General features: G+C 40.6%; 1 protein-coding gene across 6 annotated transcripts in view; it reads right to left on the bottom strand.

Moving 5' to 3' along the window:
* NF1 (neurofibromin 1) overlaps nucleotides 1-16,968 on the bottom strand; it is a 261,641-nt gene extending 244,673 nt beyond the window's left edge. For all 6 annotated transcript variants that reach the window (XR_009530430.1, XM_060082451.1, XM_060082452.1 and 3 more), the window contains exon 1: nucleotides 16,528-16,968. Coding sequence is in view for 5 of the 6 variants with exons in the window: in XM_060082451.1 (XP_059938434.1) it covers nucleotides 16,528-16,587 (60 nt within the window). In the remaining variant the exon portion in view is untranslated. The remainder of the gene's footprint in view (nucleotides 1-16,527) is intronic.
* Between the last annotated feature and the right edge of the window lie 3,242 nt (nucleotides 16,969-20,210).

Here is a 20,210-nt window from a genome sequence, read left to right as displayed (position 1 = left end):
GAAAAACTGATAATTTGGACTTCAGCAAAATTAAGAACATCTGCTTTCAAGACTTTGAGAAGAAAACAAAAGCAAAAAAACAAAACAAGCCAGAAACTGGGAGAAAATATTTGCAAATCACATTATCTTGTAAAGGACTTGTATTCAGCATATATTACAAGCTCGCAAAAATTCAATAATAAAAAATCCCAATTTTAAAAAAATGGGCAAAAGATTCAAATATACACTTCAACAAAGAAAATATTCAGGGGGCTTCCCTGGTGGCGTAGTGGTTGGGAGTCCGCCTGCCGATGCTGGGGACACAGGTTCGTGCCCCGGTCTGGGAAGATCCCACATGCCGCGGAGCGGCTGGGCCCGTGAGCCATGGCCGCTTAGCCTGCGCGTCCGGAGCCTGTGCTCCGCATCGAGAGAGGCCAAGCAGTGAGAGGCCTGCGTACCACAAAAAAAAAAAAAGAAAATATTCAGATGGTAAATTAAGTACATGAAAAGATGCTCATTGGTCATTAGGGAAATGCAAATCAAAACCAGAATGATATACCATTTCCCACCCACTGGATGGCTATAATTTTAAAAATTTTTAGTCAAAAAAAATTTTTTTAAGCAAATAAATGTTGGCAAGGATGTGGAACAACTGGAATCCTCATATATTCCTGTAAAAATGACATAATCACTTTGGAAAACAATGATTGGCAGCTTCTTAAAAAGTTAAATATACACCCACCATATGACCCAGCCATTCGACTCCTTTGTATTTACTCAAGAGAAATGAATGTATACGTCCACACAAAGTCATATACATGAATCTTCAGGACAACGTCATTTGCAGTAGCTAAAAACTGGAGCAACCCAAGTGTCTACCAACAGGTGAATGAATAAATATTGAGAAAAACAGCTCAGCAGGTGCCCAGAAATGGGATGGAGGTACAGAATGGATTATGGGGGCTGGAGGAAACTTTTGCAGGTGATATATATATTCATTATCTTGATTGTGGTGTTAACACAGGCTTAAAAATATAGGAAAAGTCATCAAATTGTACATTTTAAATATATGCAGTTTATTTATTTACTGTATGGCAAGTTTGCTTTAATAAAACTGTAGAATTTCTATCATTCTAGAAACTGTAGAAATCCTATTCTAGAATTTCTATAATAATAAAAAACTGAAATTCCTAAAATAAAGTTCCTAAGAACATGGGGGGAGGGAGAAGGCACTGTTTTTGTATATTTATTCATATTGGGTGTATATTTACTAATTTTACACCCAATTGGGTGCTCTTCATTATTTCCTATAGTTTTGTCCTTCCACTTGACATGTTTCCCCTCTGCCTAAAGAACTTCCTTTAGTAAGTCTTACAGAGCAGGTCTGCTGGTGATTAATTCTCTCAGCTTTTGTTTGTCTAAAAATGTCTTTATTTTACCCTTATTTCTGAAGGATACTTCTGCTGGGAACAGAATTCTAACTTGACACGTTTTTTTTGTTCAACACTTAAAAAATGTCATTCCATTATTTCCCAGTTTCCACTGCTGTGTTCAAAATTCAGCCATCAGTTATATTAGTTTCTTTGAAAGTAACATCTTATTTTTTTTCCATCTGGTTGCTTTTAAGAGTTTGTCTCTAGTTTTCAACAGATCAATTAAGGTATGTCTGAGTGTATTTAGAAAGTGTATTTTTCTTTGTATTTATCTTGCTTGGGGTTTGCTAAACTACTTGCATCTATGGGTTGATATCCTTCATCAGTTTTGGAAAATGTCTTACCATTATCTCTTCAAATATTTGCTCCCACACTAAGTTCCCTTCTCTACTTCTGGGTTTCCAACTACACGTTACTCGACTTTTTTTTTTCTTTTTTGGCGGGGCCACGCTGAGTGGCATGTGGGATCCTAGTTCCCCAACCAGGGATCCAACCCGGCACCCCCTGCATTGGGAGCATGGTGTCATAACCACTGGACCACCAGGGAAGTCCCACACACTATTCAACTTTTTACTAGAGTTACACCTATCTCTTTTGTTTTGTCCTACTTCTTCCATTGTTTTTTCCTTCCTGTGCTTCAAACTGGATTATTTTCTATTGACTTGTCTACAAGTTCTATACTCTTGTCTTTTATTGGTATAGTCTATTAAATCCACCCAACGAATAATTAATGTCAGATACTGTGGGCTTCTTGTTGTTGCACGTTTTTTGTTTTATTTTTAATGTGTCAGGCACTAAGCCCTGGGAACACAGCAGTGAAAAGACAGACACAGTCCCTGCTCTCATAGAACTTAAATGATATATATTCGATTGACCTGTTTTCCCATTTTTTTAGATAAATGAAGAGTAAGGCAAGGGGTGGAGTGAGATCCTAGAGTCCTGCACCAAAGTTTTCTCAGTAACATATAAATGACAGACCTTAAGCTACTGACGTGTTTTTGATTCTTAGAATATCCATTTAATTCCTTTTCATGAATTCCAATTCTCTATAGAAATTCTCCACCTTTCCATTTTGTCCACGTTTTCCTGTATTTTCTTTATCATATCATAGTTATTTTAAAGTCCCTGTCTGATCATTTCAATTACCTGTAGGTCTACTTCTACCGTTTATTTTTCTTCTTGATTAAGGATCACAGTTTTCCACCTTTTCAAATTTTTAGAAATTGTTCATTGTACGCTGGATACTGGAAATTAAAGAGCCTCAGAGACCCCAGAATATATCTTCCCAGTGAGCACTCTCTATCTACTCTATTAGGCAAAAGGGATGAGAGAGGCTCATCATTTCAATCCATTCACGAATTGAAATGTGTCAGTGCTATGCTGCAGTTTTAAGTAAGACTCAGTTCAGCTCTGGTTCATTCTTCTTCTTCAGTCTGTGTCCAGAATCAGCAAATGTCAGCAATCCTCTTCTCACCTACAAAGGGTTCTTCTGTATCTGGAATTTTAATTAATCTAGTCGTGATTACTTCTACAGGTCTCCAATATTTTTTTTTTTTTTTCTTTTTGCGGTATGCGGGCCTCTCACTGTTGTGGCCTCTCCCGTTGCGGAGCACAGGCTCCGGATGCGCAGGCCCAGCGGCCATGGCTCACGGGCCCAGCCGCTCCGCGGCATATGGGATCCTCCCAGACCGGGGCACGAACCCGTATCCCCTGCATCGGCAGGCAGACTCTTAACCACTGCGCCACCAGGGAGGCCCCAATATTTTTTAAAATATGATTTTTAAAGTTCATTCAGTTTTTTACTGCTCATTGCAGTGAAATAGATGACTGTACTATGTACTACATAGATGACTATACTACCCAGAAGCTTAAGTCTCCCTGCATATCATACAGTGATTTCCAAACCCAGCTTTACATCAAAGTAACCTGGGGAGAGTTTTTAAACTACAACTCATTGTCCATACCTCTAGAACTCATAGATGTTCAGTGGGGCCAGGAAATCTGTACTTTTAACAAGAGTCTTAAGTGATCTGGTAAAGCTGACATTTCTAAAGAAACTAATGTGGGAGTTCCCTGGTGGCCTAGTGGTTAGGATTCCGGGCTGTCACTGCCATGGCCCAGGTTCAATCCCTGGTCCGGTAACTGAGATCCCACAAGCTGCCCGGTGCTGCCAAAAAAAAAAGAAAGAAAGAAACTAACGTGCCTGTTCCTCCTGTCCCCCATCCCCAGCTCGGTATTGATAAGGCCATTAGAGAAAGAACACGCACTACATACAACAGATAAACTGATACATGAATATAAAAAGTTAAAAGTTCAGAATCACTAAAGACTTTAACGATAAGATGTTAAAATAAATATGTAAAGCCTTCAAAAAATATATTACGATCAAGAAGAGGAAGAAGGAAAGGCAAGAATCATTAGTTAGAGTAAATGGTATAATACCTATAGGAGACTGAAAGTAGAACTATTCAATTCAATTTTATTTCTAATTGTTTTAGCAGAAAACAAAATTATCTTCAAATGTGAAAAAGAGCATTGTTGACAGCCATCAGAACACTTAGATAATGCATAAAGACCCCACTTACCTGCTTATCTGAATTCAAGTCTATATGAATTAATCCAAGGGGACAAATGAAAATTTTGAAATGTGACAAGGGGAATGCTGTCTGTGAACTCTGAGAATTCACAAAAAACAGAAAGGTGCCACACTGGGAACAAGAAAACAACAGTGCCTCAAAATGCAGGTGCAGCTAAAGGTGAAAAGGTCATTTTAGGACTATGGATTTAATTTAATGTCAACACCCAAATAATTCTAGGACTGATTATTATGCAGATGACTTTTAAGCACTTACAGAAGGAAGAATTATTTACTAACAATAATGAAATCTTACCTGTGTAAAGCAAGTTTACAAACTACCTTCACATACATTCCCTCGTATCTTTGATTTGTGAAAAAGGGCAGGTAGCATATGTCTCCTCCCCAACTCACACACACTCTTCAAAATACTCAGATAGCTTGACTTGCCCAGGTTAACTCATTCCTCAGTAGACAATTAGGACTCAAGCTCAAGTCTTCCCCACTGAGTACTGTATTTATATCGCACAGCTCTGAAGGTGAACATGAGTTAAGAGTAAGTCACACGGAAATGATAACTGGGATTGCTTCAAAATAATGAAAACGCACAGAGCAGGAAAGGGGTAGGACTATGGATGAAATAAAACTAAGCAGAAGCTGGGTAATGGGTACATGGGGGTTCATTTATAATCATCTCTCTATTTTTGTATATGTTAAAATTTTTCATAATAAAACTTTAAAAAAAAATACACATGCACACACATGCTCTTTGATAGGTTAACTGTACCGGTAATCAGATGAATACCAAAAATACAGAGTACCTGAAGCTCAGCATTTTGTAAGCCTTTTTTTTAAGTCTCACATAACACCCTCATATACAAAAATACTTAGAAAAGGGATGACAAATGATATGCCTGAATACTGACCACCACTGCACCAAGAGAAAAAACAACCATGATAGTGAAATATCTTAACAATTTATACTATAAATAATTGAATGAACAATATATTTCGGGGTGGAGGAGACAACGCTGAGGAATACTTAAGATCTGTCTTCCAACATTTTTAAAGTAAAAAGACAAACATTCTGAAGAGTTATAGAGAATAGAGTTAGGAACAATGAATAGAGGACTCCAGGAGGCCAAATTCCAAACTTTTCTACTCTTCCCACTCTTCCTTGAGGCTCATGACTCATGTGCTACTCACTAACAAACTCTGTCACAGTCACCTACAAATTTTCTAGATATTTTCCTCATCATCAAAACAATTTGACTCCCGGCTCAGTTTTTCCTCTACCTCACATCCATTACCATCTAGGTGAGTGTTGCCTGATAAAGTACAGGACTCCCAATTAAATCTGAATTTCAGATAAACATAAGTAATATTTTTCGTGTAACTATATCCCATGCAATAATTGGGAAATACTTATACTAAACACTTACTGTTTATCTGAAATTCACATTTAACTGGGCATCCTATATTTCCATTTGCTAAATCTGGCAACCCTAATCTAGGTGACTTCAATGTCAAGGTGGACCACCTATCCAACAACTGGTCCCCAACGCTCCTTGATCCCTTCAATTCTAGTGACTATGACCATAACAAAGACGCTGTCTCCAAACTCAGCTGAGTCCTTAATACTGCCCAATATTGCTAAGTGCCCTTAAGCTGCACTCTCTCTCTCTCTCATTTACCCCAACAGTCATTAGAGACCAAACCCATTCTTTCCTTCTCTACCATCTCAGTCTCTAAATCCACCACCTGAATTTAGATCCCTATGTTCTTCTACCTCCTATGGTACTTCATTCCACATTTCCCTTTATTATATTTTTCAACCTCTCCCACCAAAGCATAAGCCATTAGATGAAATTACATTCACCCAAAATCTTCAAGTGAGAGCTTAAACATTTTAGTATGGCATATAAGAACCTACCAGATTCACAACTTAGTTCAGGCTTCACTTTCTGTCAAGCTCTCCCTGGCTGCCCAGTCTAAATTAAGTGCTCCTCTCATACACTCCCACTGTATCCTATGCATCCATCATAACATTCACCGTAATTTTCTTTTCATCCTTCTCTCTTACTAGACTTTAGGTTCCTTGAGACCAAGAGCATGTCTTGTCTTTATTTCCGCAGCATTTACCACAGCGCTCAGCATCTACCACAAATAATAGGAACGTGAATGTTTAGTGATCAAATAAGACAGAGGAGGCTCAATTTAAGGGACAGTTTCTAACAATTACAATTCTACTAATGGAATGTGTTACCTTGAGATGTAGTACCCCTGGCTGCCCAAAGGGCAAAATAAGATTGCATATCATAGTACTATTTATAACAGACAGGAAAAAAAAAGGATTTATCCTATTGTCTGTAGAGGAACTGGTCAAATTTTGTGAGGTACAACCATACAGCCATGCTTGAAAACTCTGAAATCAACAGACCTGTCAAGAAGGCTTCTCTTGTGGGCAGGTCATGATCCCCTCTCACCTGGACAGCTGAAGGCACTGTAACAAGTTCTTGTACTTTAATAATTTTATTATAGTCACCTCAGTCTGATCCTACTCTTATGTTAACCTTACTCTGCTAAAAATTGAGATTTTTTTTACATTAATACATTCCAGTTACATTTTATAAAGTAACATTTATTTGCTTTGTTACCAATTGTTTTTCTGATTATAAAAATACATATTCAGTGTAGGAAATTCAAAATTTATTTTTAAAATATTAAGAAAAAATAACAATTACATATAATACCTTAAATTTTTAAATAATGCAAAAGAAAGTATAATCATATGGGCAAATGCTCACGTTATATTATGTTAAAAGAGCAGATTATAAGACAGTGTATCTCATTCAATCCCAACAACCTAATAAAAGCAACAATATCTAACATTAATTGCCAGAAACTATGCCACGTGCTCTACATGTATTTCCTAATATAAATCTCACATCAATCTCTGTGAAGTAAGTACTATTATTGACCCCTTTTTACAAGTGAAGAAACTGAAGCCTGAAGCTAAATAACCTGGCCAAGGACTAGTAAGCAATGGCAGAGCCCAAGCTCAAGAATTCAAACCCAAGGGGGCTAATTTCAGAATTTTAACTGTGGTTCTCCTCTGAGTTGTGCTATTATAAATGACTTTTATTTATTTATTGTGATTTTGTTACATTTCATATTCCTACAATGAATATGAATTACCACTCTATTTTTTTTTTTAATAAACGTCCAAGTAGAGGTTGAACAATTTTCTGTCAGGGCTATTGCAGAAGTGGATTTAAGTAAGCTCAGATTCCTTCTAACTAAGGATCTGTCACTAATCAATTAGTGACTGGAATTATTTTCTTAGTCAAAAGGACTGGCTCTAAAAAAATGTAACACACATCAACCCATTTTAAGAATTATAAAAGCTTTGGACTGTCAGATTATATTCTTCCTGTTTAACATTCAGTAAATGAAATAGCTCAGAATTGAGGAGATTTACATAATATAGCAAAGGTAGTTCGTGTTAGGGCAGAAACCAGAGCACAGGTCTTTACTGATCTTTGTTACCAACATTTAACCGAAACAATGCTTTCTATCTCTCCCATTCCCTACTGTAAATTCAGTTATCAGAGACCAAAAACTGAAACATAACAGGAAATACAAATGCTTCTTTTCTTTCCCCCTTAGTCCATTACCCAAAAGGAAGAAGGCCTGCCTGGAGCATAAAGTTAAAACATCTTCCCAGCCCTGAGCTGGGACAGAAGTGAAAGGCACTGATAAAGACAGGAGATTTGGAAAGATACTCTAAAAGACAAGATGAATGATTTGAACGTTGTTATTGGGGATGGGGGCGGGAAGGAGCTGAAAAGTAGACAAAGGAAGGAAACAAGGAAGGAAAGCAGACGGGCACAGACAAAAAGAAAGACCCAGAAATCCAACAGAACAAGGCACTCAAACACTACCAAAGTTTAAAAGGTTGTCTCAAATTTAATCAAATCCTAAATGGAATGTTCTTAGAGTATGAAAAGCAACTTTACAAAACTTGACTGTGAAATGCCAGATAAAAGAATGAAATAAGAACATAATCTCATATTTATAATTATACATTCCTGTTGGTACTCTCACAAATTCTACTCTCTCACCTTCAGAATTCAACTCTCCTCACCTAAAAATCTGCAGTGAGTTATAAAATGTTATAAAACTAAATAAAAGGGGAACAATGTTACAACTTCTAACAGCCAAGAGAAGCTTTGATAAGGTGAAAAGAAGAATGATAAACAATGAAATCAGTATATAATGCTTAAAACTTATGTCTAACACATAACCAATCGAAAAAGATTTCCAGATACTCTCTTATGAACATAAAAGGTAAAACGTAACATGTCATTTTTGAGTGAAGAAGCAATAATACTTTCCTCACTCTACATATTTGTGCTATCTGTTCACAAAATTTAGGCCCTTTTTATAAAGCTCTATTTATTGAAAGTTACTGCTCTAAGGATTAAGACACCCACACTCTAGTTTAAACTCAATTAATTACATGTCATAGGATTGTGAACAAGGTGCTTTGCCTCTCTAGTTTTTTTTTCATGCATTATAGAAATAATAATAATCACCAAACTATCGATATAAAGGATAGAAAAAATACTGCACAGGATAATAATCATGGCAATACACTTTTATGATTATTTACAGCTTCCTTTCACATAAAAGAGTCACACCTAAGACACTAAACAAGCCCATGACATAAGTAAGGCAGATATTATCCCCATTTTACAGATGAAAACAGAAAACTGAAGTTCAGAGAGGTTGACTTACCCAAGGTCACTCTGAAAACTGCACAGTCAAAAGCTCTTTCTCTTACTACATAGTATACTCTGCCATCACAAATTTGAGGCAGTAAGAGTGGTTTTCTCATGCCCAAATGACTATGAGGACTATCCAAGGAAAGCTGTCAACAATTAAACAGAAAAGGGTCGCTTGAGATTGTTATAGCCATAATTACCCACAAGGCCATTATCTGGATATAAAACTATGATTTAAAATAAGTTAAATAAAAGTCCTTTAAAGTAAATTTCTAAAAGTCCTGCTATTTACTAACTTAACTTCATGCCTCTTGCACTAGACACAACACCCTGCTTTGGGGGATGTGAAACGGAGGGCGTAAGGATTTCACCAGAAAAAGTTAAGTAAGTTCTCTGAAATCCAACAGGATAAGACACTCCAAACTATAAAATATGAATAGGGGCAGGCAACAGCGTGTAGACCGTAGTGGCAACCCTAAGCCAAATCAGAAGACTGCCAGGCTGTGGTTTAAAGAAAATATGCAATCTGTAAGTCTGTACCTCAAATTATTGCTACAACAAAGTGATTAGTACCATTTATAGCAAAAATACGTAAAGTTTAGAGAATAATTCCAATTTTTCATTACAACAGGATGGGATTCCATATGAGCTTGGGGCTTTCTTGTCTTAACAGAAGCCCTTCTGATGACATAATCAATGGCTCAAAAGCCACTCAGAGAACCAAAGAAGGTAACTACATATCTCAGGCATATAACATATGAAGTGGTCAAATATGCCATCGACAGCAGGCACCTGGAGAGAGTTTATTGGAGGCACTATCAAGTCCAGTTATTTATATTCTACAACATTAAAATGTTCTTCAGCACAACCTCTGAGTGTGCTGTTTTCCTGAAGGCTCTACCACACAGTATGAAACAGAAATTTACAAATTGCTGAAACCTTTAACTTAATTCACAGTCACCACAATGTAAAAACACCTTAACTTTTCTATTCTTCAAGGTCAAAACACACTTTGTCTCATCCTTCCCTCTCCACACCCAAGAAAATGGGATATTCTAAAAGATGTCAGTCGGAATAAGCCAATGCTATTCATAAATCCAAGTCAATCCTCAGCAAAGGGCTTAAGATGCCCATATTCTACTTCAGTATTGATTCTAAGCCTTTTAACAGTTTAAGCTGACCACAAATCTCCCCTTCTACTTCTTCTATAGAACATTCTCCTTAAACTTCCTTTAAAAAATGAGCCCTCCTATAAGTCCCGTCCCTTGTCTTATATACATACAGACACACACAAAACCCCCAATGAAGAGCAGACTGAGGCCCAGTGAACACATGTGCAAAACACATTTTTAATACACTGCTCACCCTGAAAAGTATGTTGTTTTAATGCAACAACAGAGAGTCTATATGGAACACCATAACAACAAATATGAAAATAAAACAAAAATGCCCCACAGCAGTCTGAGTAATTTAGAGAACAAAGATGCAAAAATAAGGCATGCTTACTATTATAGTATATCTCTAACCTTCTCTTTAAGGACAAAATTCTCCATGCTAAATACATCCAAAAAAAAAAGGGGGGCTTCCCTGGTGGCGCGGTGGTTGAGAGTCCGCCTGCCGATGCAGGGGACACGGGTTCGTGCCCCGGTCCGGGAAGATCCCACATGCCGCGGAGCAGCTGGGCCCATGAGCCATGGCCGCTGAGCCTGCGCGTCCGGAGTCTGTGCTCCGAAATGGGAGAGGCCACAACAGTGAGAGGCCCGCGTACCGCAAAAAAAAAAAAAAAAAAAAAAAAAAAAGATTTAAGATTCTAATTTCCTATTGGTCAAAAATGTCAAAAACTGTAGCAATATTGAAAATCTAATATAACAATATTGCTGGCCCAAGTCACACCCACCTTATGACATTTTTCTATTACACTTCCCAAACTTGAAGAGCTGGATATTATGTATGCCACAAATTAGATGATAAACAAGAAAACAGATCGATTATAGTCATCCTAAGGACCCTCTCAGTACCCTAAGTATTCGTCAGTGAATGCTAAAGTAAGGTATATATTGGCCAAGGTACATACAGGGGCATGTCCAGAGACTAGTCAATCTCCTTTATTTAGTGAAAACATAATAATCAGTCAGCAGTGAAGAAAATGTATAAATTTTACATCTGAATAATTTGAGTCTTTTCAAAGTGTTTCACATTCATTATCCTATCAGACCACTGCAAAAAATTTCCTTATGTAGAGACTTGCCACTAAAAGTAAATGACAAATTCAAGATCACAAAGATAGTTAACTGGATCTGAAACTTGATTTTAAAATGTTAGCTCTGTTGGAGGAAATATAAATATATACAAGTTCCTCCTTAAAGCTCTCTTTTCTTAAAAACCTATTCCTAGTTAAAATATCACTTAACTTAATAAGACCAAGGCTACCATAAACACTAAAGTAAAATTCAGTTATTTACATTTAAAACAAAGCCAAAATTACCACTCTTTTTAGCCAGTCTACCTTTGAACCAGGAATCATATGAAGAACTTTCCATCAATGACTCACTGTGTGCTTCTAACTGTGCTGGGCCCTGGGGTGACTATTAGGGGAATTCTAACCGTGGCTTCTTGCTTTTAAGAAAGTTTATACTCTATCTGATAAAAAGATAAAAGAAAACAATGCTAAACTATGTTCAACCTACCCTCCCAAAGGGAGACGTGTTAAAGGGGGGTTCTGCAGAACCCCAGCTGACAAGCACACCAAGAAGTGAGGCTGCAGTGAGTTTAGTCTAAAAAGACTTCGTGGGAAAAATGAAGCTTGAGCTGCCCATTTCAGTGTGGACAGGAATTAAAAAAAGATAAAGGAGGAATGAAAGCATTTAGGCAGGGGCTGGTGTAAACAAAGGCTGAGAAGCAGGAATAAGCTTGACATACTCAGAAGAGACTAAGCCAGCTTGCCCGGAACACAGGTGCACACTGAGGCATAATGAGAAAACATTAGGTAAATTAAGTGGGGTCAGCTCCCGATATACTGTTGTGGCATAGGTAGATGCTGTTCAAGTATTAAAATCATCAAATATTTAAACTAGAAAGAAATCTTACAGATTTTCTAGTCAATTCCAACAGATGAGGAAATCTAGGATCCACAGAGATCTAATGGCTAGCATAAGGACTGAGGCTGTAAATAGTAGAACAAAACTCAGACCCTCATTTAGGAACCGCAGTTCAACAATGGGCAGCATGGTATGACAGAGAGAGCCCAAGGACTGATGAGAACATCAACATGTAAGGGTCTGCAAGCGTACATACAAGACAGTATTATGTCTTGGGAATTCGAGGAGACTGATTTCCAGGGGTAATGGAACACCACAGAGGCATTACAGTTGATCAGAAAACCACTGTTTTGCCAGAAGGAATCACTTTCTGGAAAGAAGCAATCCAGAAGGAAAGCAGAGGCAAAAGCTAGTTTTCAGAGAGTTATGAAGGACATACGTGGATAAACAGTAGAGGCAGCAGGTATCTGGCAACAAAGGAAGAAAAAGACTGATCTACACACAGAAAGCTACAGGACCAAGTAAATGTTTAAAAGAAAAAAAAAATCTAAGTAAGTTTGAAGGTGAAAAGGAAGGCGCTCACATAAAGACTGAATTAGATGCTAGATAAGGTGGGGGGAGTGAGGGAACACAGAGAACTAATTGAGGACCAGTTGGAAATTGTTTTTAAAGGATGAGTTCCAGAATAAAGAATAAGCATTTTTTTCTCACTCACCATAACATAGCCTTTGTCAAAAGAATATTCATTTTCAACTACTTAGAAGGCCTTACAAACGCAGACCAAGCTTTAAGAACAAAGCTAAGGAGATTTTTTTTTTTTAATCCAAAATGACTTCAAAGTTTTACAAATGTATCTGGCCAATTAACATGTAGCTTGTAACTTCAAAGACACTTGCCAATCATTTTATAACGTGAGTTTTCTACCACATATTCGAAGGACATTCCGATTAGCATTCAATTTACAACAACAAATATGCTATTATTAAAAATAAAAAATCAGGGTTTACTCTCTAATATGTTCTTTAAAATGTTGTTTTTTGGCTTTTTATATACCATTTTTACTTGACCAGATATGGAAAATGTAAGTGCTTAAGTGAACATATTTACAACAAGTCATTTGGTGATATCTTCTCTCAATTTCTTAAAACAAAAACCTTCATATGACCAGTTTTCCTACAGTCCTTTCTAGGAACAAAGACCTACAGAGACAGGTGGGGCATATGGAGCTAGGTGAGGCATGTAAGAAGGTTCTCCCTCTCATTTAAGTAACCTGGATAATGAGCCACAAATTAAAGCTGCACACCTAAAATTTGTCAATTTCAATTTAGAAACTTACCACTCAGCACCATAAAGGCAGGTTAAGAAGAAGCAGAAGATATAACTTATCCATTCAGCTTTCTAGCTGTCCACCTTCACAACTCCCATCCTTAATCAAGGAAGTACTTACTTTTTGTTTGTTTGTTTTTATTTTAGCCGAGCTGTGCATGCGGGATCTTCCCTGACCAGGGATCAAACCCACATGCCCTGCAGTGGAAGCACGGAGTCTTAACCACTGGACTGCCAGGGAAGTCCAGTACTTACTTTTCAAATTGTTAAGAATTGTTCAACTTAGGCCATAAATATTAGGTTTAGTTGCAATACCAGCAGGTTACAGGAATTTTATTTTACCCACTTGGAAACAAGGACTTGAGCTCAAAATGTCAAGATGGAACACTACTACCACTTGCTTAAACTGGGTCTACTGCACCAAGTTGCTGAGCAATACCCATCAGAGTACAATACATAATCAACAGCGGCTAGTAATGCATTTCTACTTTAATCACCACAAATATTAGAAGTCCAACCAAAACATCAATTCAATCATAAATAGAGCTGCCATCTTTAGACATGCACATGCTCTCTGCCTCACACATGTCTTAGCTATAATAAAAGGATGCAGCCCACCTCCCCCTGGACCCAGTGAAACAAATTACAGTCAATATATCCAAAATTTAAAACTTTTAGACATAGTTGAAATGCTTAAGACTCTCATACAAATATCTCTCACTACATGCAGGTTGTTTTCCCCCCTAAATAAAAAGGTAAATTCTTCTCTCCTAACTATACTTTTGGATTATTAAAACAAATCCTAGGGCCTCCCTGGTGGCGCAAGTGGTTAAGAGTCCGCCTGCCGATGCAGGGGATACGGGTTCGTGCCCCGGTCTGGGAGGATCCCATATGCCGCGGAGCGGCTGGGCCCGTGAGCCATGGCCGCTGGGCCTGCGCATCCGGAGCCTGTGCTCCGCAACGGGAGAGGCCACAACAGTGAGAGGCCCACATACCGCAAAAAGAAAAAAAAAAAAAAACAAATCCTATGGGATACTTATCAAAAAAAATATTCCTGACTGTCCAGCATTCAATGCTTTTCATACTGAGGCTCTTATTATTAGGTCTGCTATGTGACCTTGGAAAGTCATTTAACCACTCTGAGCTTTAGTTTTCTTGCTTTCCAACCTCAAGGTAAACTCTAATTTGAATTAAACGTTTGTTACTTTTATAATAAGTTAATGTATATAAATGCCTTATGTTAAACACCGAAACTCTTACACTTTTACATCTCAAAGTCACTGGGCTTTAACCTTGTAAGAGAAAAATGTGAGGAATAATTTGTCCTATGGATCCTTCCCTTAATTACAACCTAAGGAACATATTTTTTTAATGCTTCTGTTTAAAATTCTTACATCCTTACTTTTTAAGAGATGGTGGTGAGTTTGATTCCACAATATTCATAACAAAGCAAACAACAAAGCCTAAGGTCTTTTAAGTCTGGGGACAAAAAGAAGGAAAAATTTACTTGCATTACTGGGCATATAATCAAAATCATTCCTCTTTTAAAAAACAGAAAACTATGTTTGTCATATGTGGCAGATAAACCTAAAGATCAACAGGTAAGAAGTGAAGGAATAAAGTTTAAAAACTGGAAAAAATTTTTAACTAAAAAAAACCTGGAAACTACAGTCGTGATATGAATCCATCAAATTCCCGCACCCAGATTAAACTGTCCACACAGATCAGCTTTGGGGCTCTTCTGTGTGTCTTTTAAATCCTTTTTTTAAATTACACAGAGAAAGTCTTTTCTTTCAAGTTTTAAATCTAAGGCTCTATCAATAATACAATCCAATATATGCAGTAACATTTCACTTCCTCAAACAGATTAGTAGCACAGTCGTTTAGATACTTTTTGGTCTGGAAGCATAAGGATGTGTGAAAGAACTTCAAGTCTCTGACAGCTTCATAATTCTATTTTACCTAAGTAGTTTCTTCTCAAATGTCTTCTCAATTCCTCTGCCTAGTCCCAAATATCTTTCAGATAGGTCAGAAACACCATGAGTCCCATAAGAAAATGTTTATGGATCAAATAAAAGTGGAGCCCTCCCCCCATTCAGCTCCCATAATCAGTTTTATGATTATATCCAGTAAACAAAATAGATTGACTCAATCTCAAACAGTTCTCTCATCACAGGAAGCCCATGGTAGAACTGCAGCTGCAAAAAGCATCCCTTTAAACGATCCCCAACTACCTACAGCAACACAAAGTTAAACTAAATCCTACTGACAAAAGGCTCCGGGTGCATTCATTCAGATCAGCCCCAGGATTTAGAGTCTGAAGCTCAGGGAATAAAAAGGCACCTCTCCAAGCTATGAAACTTTTTTTTTTCCATCTCAAATATTCTCAATGAAAGTTCTCGTCAGCTAAGAGGTGAGAGTTTAAAAAAACAACAAAACACTAGCAGAATTAACGGCTTCAGGACCACTTCCCAGCTGTCTTTGCTCTCTGTTGTCAGTGGCTCAGATGCAGTTTCCTACTTTCCTTTCACTCTTCTCCCCTTAATCCCCAAGATTCCCACTATAGAAAGCAACACTCACATTCTCAGATCTCTGACAAAAAATAAAGGGGGAAACTGCAACTACCAAGGAAGGGGAAAAAAAAGAAAAAAGGAAAAATATTTCAGAAGCAGGAGGGAATCAGAACCATGGTTTCCACTGCAAACGGCAATGTAAAAGCCAGTCTTGTCTTATCAGGGTATGGGGGGACACCCGTGTGGGGCATCAAAAAGACGTGCAGTGTGTGTGCACTTGGAGCTCTCGGGGCGGGCTGAGACGACGGAGCAGAAAGTAACAAAACCTGTGCTTTCCCTGCTTTCTTCTACTCTTCCCCCTCCAAGAGAGGAAGCTGAAGAAACTGGGGGAGGGGCGGGATGTTATCGTTCTCCCATTGGGGGTACGCAAGACGGGCCTTGGGGGTTCCTTCAGTTACTCACCCCCAGTTAGGAGATCCACTGAGGGAAAAGGAAACCCCTAAATGTAACCCACCTCCGTTCACAAAAAAATAGTAAGGCGGGGGGATGATTAAATCCACATGGAGAGCCCCTGAAAGCGTCCCCAGGTCACTCATCCCTATTAGCAAGCGGAAGGGCTGGGATAAAGCGGATGGAGGGTCGGAGGGGTGGTCAGGGAAAAGGCCCCACCCCCGACTTAGGAGGGAAGGGGAGCTCGAGCCACCAGCTGTCCCCTCCTTGCCGCACCTCCCCCCTAGGCCACCCCCAATTATCCCCCCAGTCTTTCCTCTAGAGCCCAAGGCGGCCGCGGGGGAGGCGGCCGCTCCTTCCTCCCCTCACCCACTCCGTCCCCACCCCCGCTCCGCTCCCACCTCCCGCCGGCCAAGGGCCCGTTACCTGCTCGTCGAAGCGGCTGACCACGGCCTGGACCCATTCCACCGGCCTGTGCGCGGCCATGTCCTCCCCGCGGCCGGGGGGCGGCGGAGGGACCGGGCGGCCGGCGCCCAGGGCCGGGAAGAGGGCGGGGAGCGGGGGCTGAGGTGAGGGGAGAGGCGAAGAGAGGGTCTGAGGAGTGCAGGCGCCGAACGTTCCCACGGGGGTGGGGATGGGTGGCCGGCGCCCGGCCGGGAGGGGGAGAGGGGAAGGGGGCGTTGGCGAGGAGGCTGGGGGGAGGGGGACGGGGGAGGGGGACTCGGGGAGGGGAGGGGGCCTCTTGGTCGCTCTCCCCACTAGCGCCGTCTCCCCACAGCCATCACAGTCCGAGACGCCGCCATGACACCCCACCGGAAGTGGGATCCTTTCCACGGCCCGGGGAGAGGGAGAGCGAGCGAGCTTGAGATTGAGAGCGCGGCTGGGAAAGGGGAGGGGGAAGCGAGAGGAAAGGGGGCCTGCCGCGCATGCGCCCGCTCCGGCCGGTTTCATTAATGAAAAAGCGAGTCCTCCTGGAGGTGACGTCACCTAACTCCTCCGGGCCCCGAGGCGCGCGTCCCTCAACGCCGCCGGGCTCACCTCGACTCGGGCTCTGGTTGTAGCCGGAGAGAGTCCGAGCCGACCCGGGAGCATCCGCTCCCATCCCACCAACACCTCAGACTCCCGGTCCCCCGCCAGCCTCCGAGTTTGGATTGCTCCCCGGGTTGGAAGTTAGGGCGCCCTAAGGCTAGCATTTCTCCCTGCACACATCTCTGCCGCTGATTTCTGGGGAGCTATGCTCTGCCTTAAGCTCTCTCAAAAAATAAGGCACGCAACCTCAGGTTTCCAGGTTCTTCGTAGCTACTAGAGCCTGCTGAGTAACAGGAAAAAGTAAGGCCAAGGGAGATTCGGTGATTTTTTCTTTTTAAACGTTCTCTTAAATCCCAATGCTAGACCCAATGGCAAAGTACTCAGACTCCGGAATCCCAGTCGACTTGCTCTGCTGAACTGATAGGCACCCGAGTTAATAAAACTTTTGCGCAGTTGATAATAGAAAGATTTAAGTTTCACCATCCTCAAAAAGCCTTTAAGGGCTTGGCATACATTATTAATTCAACACATTCATCTTCTCATTTAACTATTTCAAGGAGGCTTCCAATAGGTATCATTACCCTCATGTAATGAGGCTGGGTCACAAGAGGTTCTGCGACTTGGCTGAAGTCATAGAGTTGGTTGGTAGGTGTCAGAGTCAGGATGCAAACCCAGGTGGTTCGACCCCAAAGACAATAGAGACAGATTGTGGCTCTTCTGAAACAATGGCGTTCCCTGTGCCCCCAATACCAGACTTGAAATGATTTCGTGTGGAATTGGGTCATGATGGTTTTCCAGGTTTACATCCAAAACAATGGATGATCTATCTATATCTAACGTGAACTTTGCAATGTGTTATTTTTAATTTCATATTCCTCAATAAACTTTACTTAGGCTAATGTTAAAGTGAGTTTACACATTCTGAGCACATACTAATTAAGAGCCAGTGAGGCCACATAGCAGGTTACTAACTGGGTGACAAGGTAGAGCAAAACCAGAATTTTAATTTTACCACAGAAAACCCACAAAGCCAATAGCACTTACACAGAGAGATATATCTGTGAGAGAAGTTTCCAGTCTCTGCCGGCTGGTGATTGTCCAAAATACATATTAAGTTAATTAATATTTCATTCCAATAGAACAAGAGGACAGAGTCTGGATGGTTCTTTTGTCCATTCTTTAAGGATGCAACATGAATACTGACTAATTTCTTTTAGATGATGTCAGAAATGATGCTGACAGTATTGAAGAAAAGGATGAATATTAAACCAATGTCCATCTATGCCTTCCCCAATTAGGACCCCCCAAAAAGCTCTCATTCATATGCCCACGAAGGATCCCAGGGCCTCTACTTCGGGGCCAAACTTCCAGACCCACAATCTATCTTTCCTTTTCTCATACTTCCTCTGAAAGTCCCTAATTACTTTCCTGCTGGCATAGCTTTTTGCCTGTCCATTCCTCTCATCTTTGCTAGACTGGATGTAACTGCCCAAACTCTTGGCTCCCTTGCCTCCAGTGACATTTCATTGCCAAGGTCCCTCTGTGCTTCCCCTTTCTCTCCTTCTCTGGTTCCCCTAATTCCCCATTCCTCTCTAACTCTATGGTAAGACACCCAAACTTCAGGCCTTTGCCCTCTGCTCATCTTGCTTTACGCAGGCTCCAGCCAGCATGTCATTAATTTATCCTAATCAGCACTTGTTGTCCCCGGGGCCTCCCCTGAGTGCCAAGCCACTCATTACAATTGGAGGTCTAGACGTCACTCCAAACCTCCTCTCCAATCAAGTTCATTCAATTCCACTGAACCAATATTAAGTGCCCAAACACCTATTATATATATCATGCACAGTATAGCAGGAATTCTAAACAAAAATGCCAAAGAAGTTCAGAAATTCACACATAGGGACTGGTGAACTATGGAGCACATCCCCTCATGTAAAGGAGCAGCTGTCACTCAACTCCAGTCAATTCCATTACTCAAGACAAGCAGGAGCTCTGAACTTACATATAAACTCTTCCAAGTTTTACACAGTGGCAGCCAATTCACATTTTTTTAAACACTGTGCAGCCAAACAAAACACGTCTGCTATCTGAATTTAGCCCATGGACTACCAGTCTGACTAGCTCTGGTCTGGTAGGAAGACATGGCCTTCAGAGTAAAACAGAATTAGATTTGTGTCCTAACATCCCCCATTCTGCACCGTCCCACACAAGAGGGTTTAGGGGAACTACTAGTGTTTGGTATAGTTTTAAATGCATCTCTTTCATTCATCTTCTGTTTCTTGGTCAGGCAACAATCTGCCAATTTTTTTCTTCAAGCTCTTCAAGAGGAGCATTCCCTCTATTCTCTTCTCTCTCCCACCTCCAGCATGCCAAGGAGCAAGCAACTTCTTAGCACCGAGGCGTGCATTTCCCCAGCCCTGGAAGTGTTGGTGGCCAACAGCGCTCAACAGAATCCCTTTCTGGGAATTGCCCTCATTAAAACAATTACCTGGAGCAGGTCACACCGTTGCCCAGGGGAGCCCGCACAAATGACCAGGAGATGCAGCCTCAGGGTGAGACCACCCTGGAGGGCCCTTCCCACTCCAGAGTCCCCTTAAAGGATCAGCTCCCAAGAGGTCAGCTGAGGCCTCAGCTGTGACTGCATTTAGTCCAGCTTCTCTTTCTACTGAATCCTACCCCTATATGGGGGAAATAGCAATTTAAGAACTACAGGATTGGATAGCTATCGATGGAGTAAATCTAAGCTTCACGAAAAGACAGTGCAAAGCTGAGGGTGATTAATCACCAACTAAAGGCTTAGGATGAAAGCTAGAGTGCCTCCTTAGCAGCATATAAATGAGGTGGGGGAGGGGGAGGAGGCAGAAAAAGCGGGGGATCAGGCCCAGGACTGAATTAGTAGCGTAGTAGAACTCCCAAAAGGTTGACTTCTCAGCTCTGGGAAGTCTGCTATGCCAAGATCAGGGCTGTAGCCAGGAAGCAGAGGGGTCCTGACACTTCGGATGGGGTATCTGGGTAAAGGCACTGAGACACCTTAAAATCCCACATCACCCTGAGCGCTGGGTTTGTAGAAGTGCCCTGCC

Source organism: Mesoplodon densirostris, chromosome 18 (assembly GCF_025265405.1).
Source record: "Mesoplodon densirostris isolate mMesDen1 chromosome 18, mMesDen1 primary haplotype, whole genome shotgun sequence".
Classification (NCBI taxonomy): domain Eukaryota; kingdom Metazoa; phylum Chordata; class Mammalia; order Artiodactyla; family Ziphiidae; genus Mesoplodon; species Mesoplodon densirostris.
The sequence above is the reverse complement of the archived record's forward strand: the minus strand, read 5'-3'. Positions and strand labels throughout refer to the sequence as shown.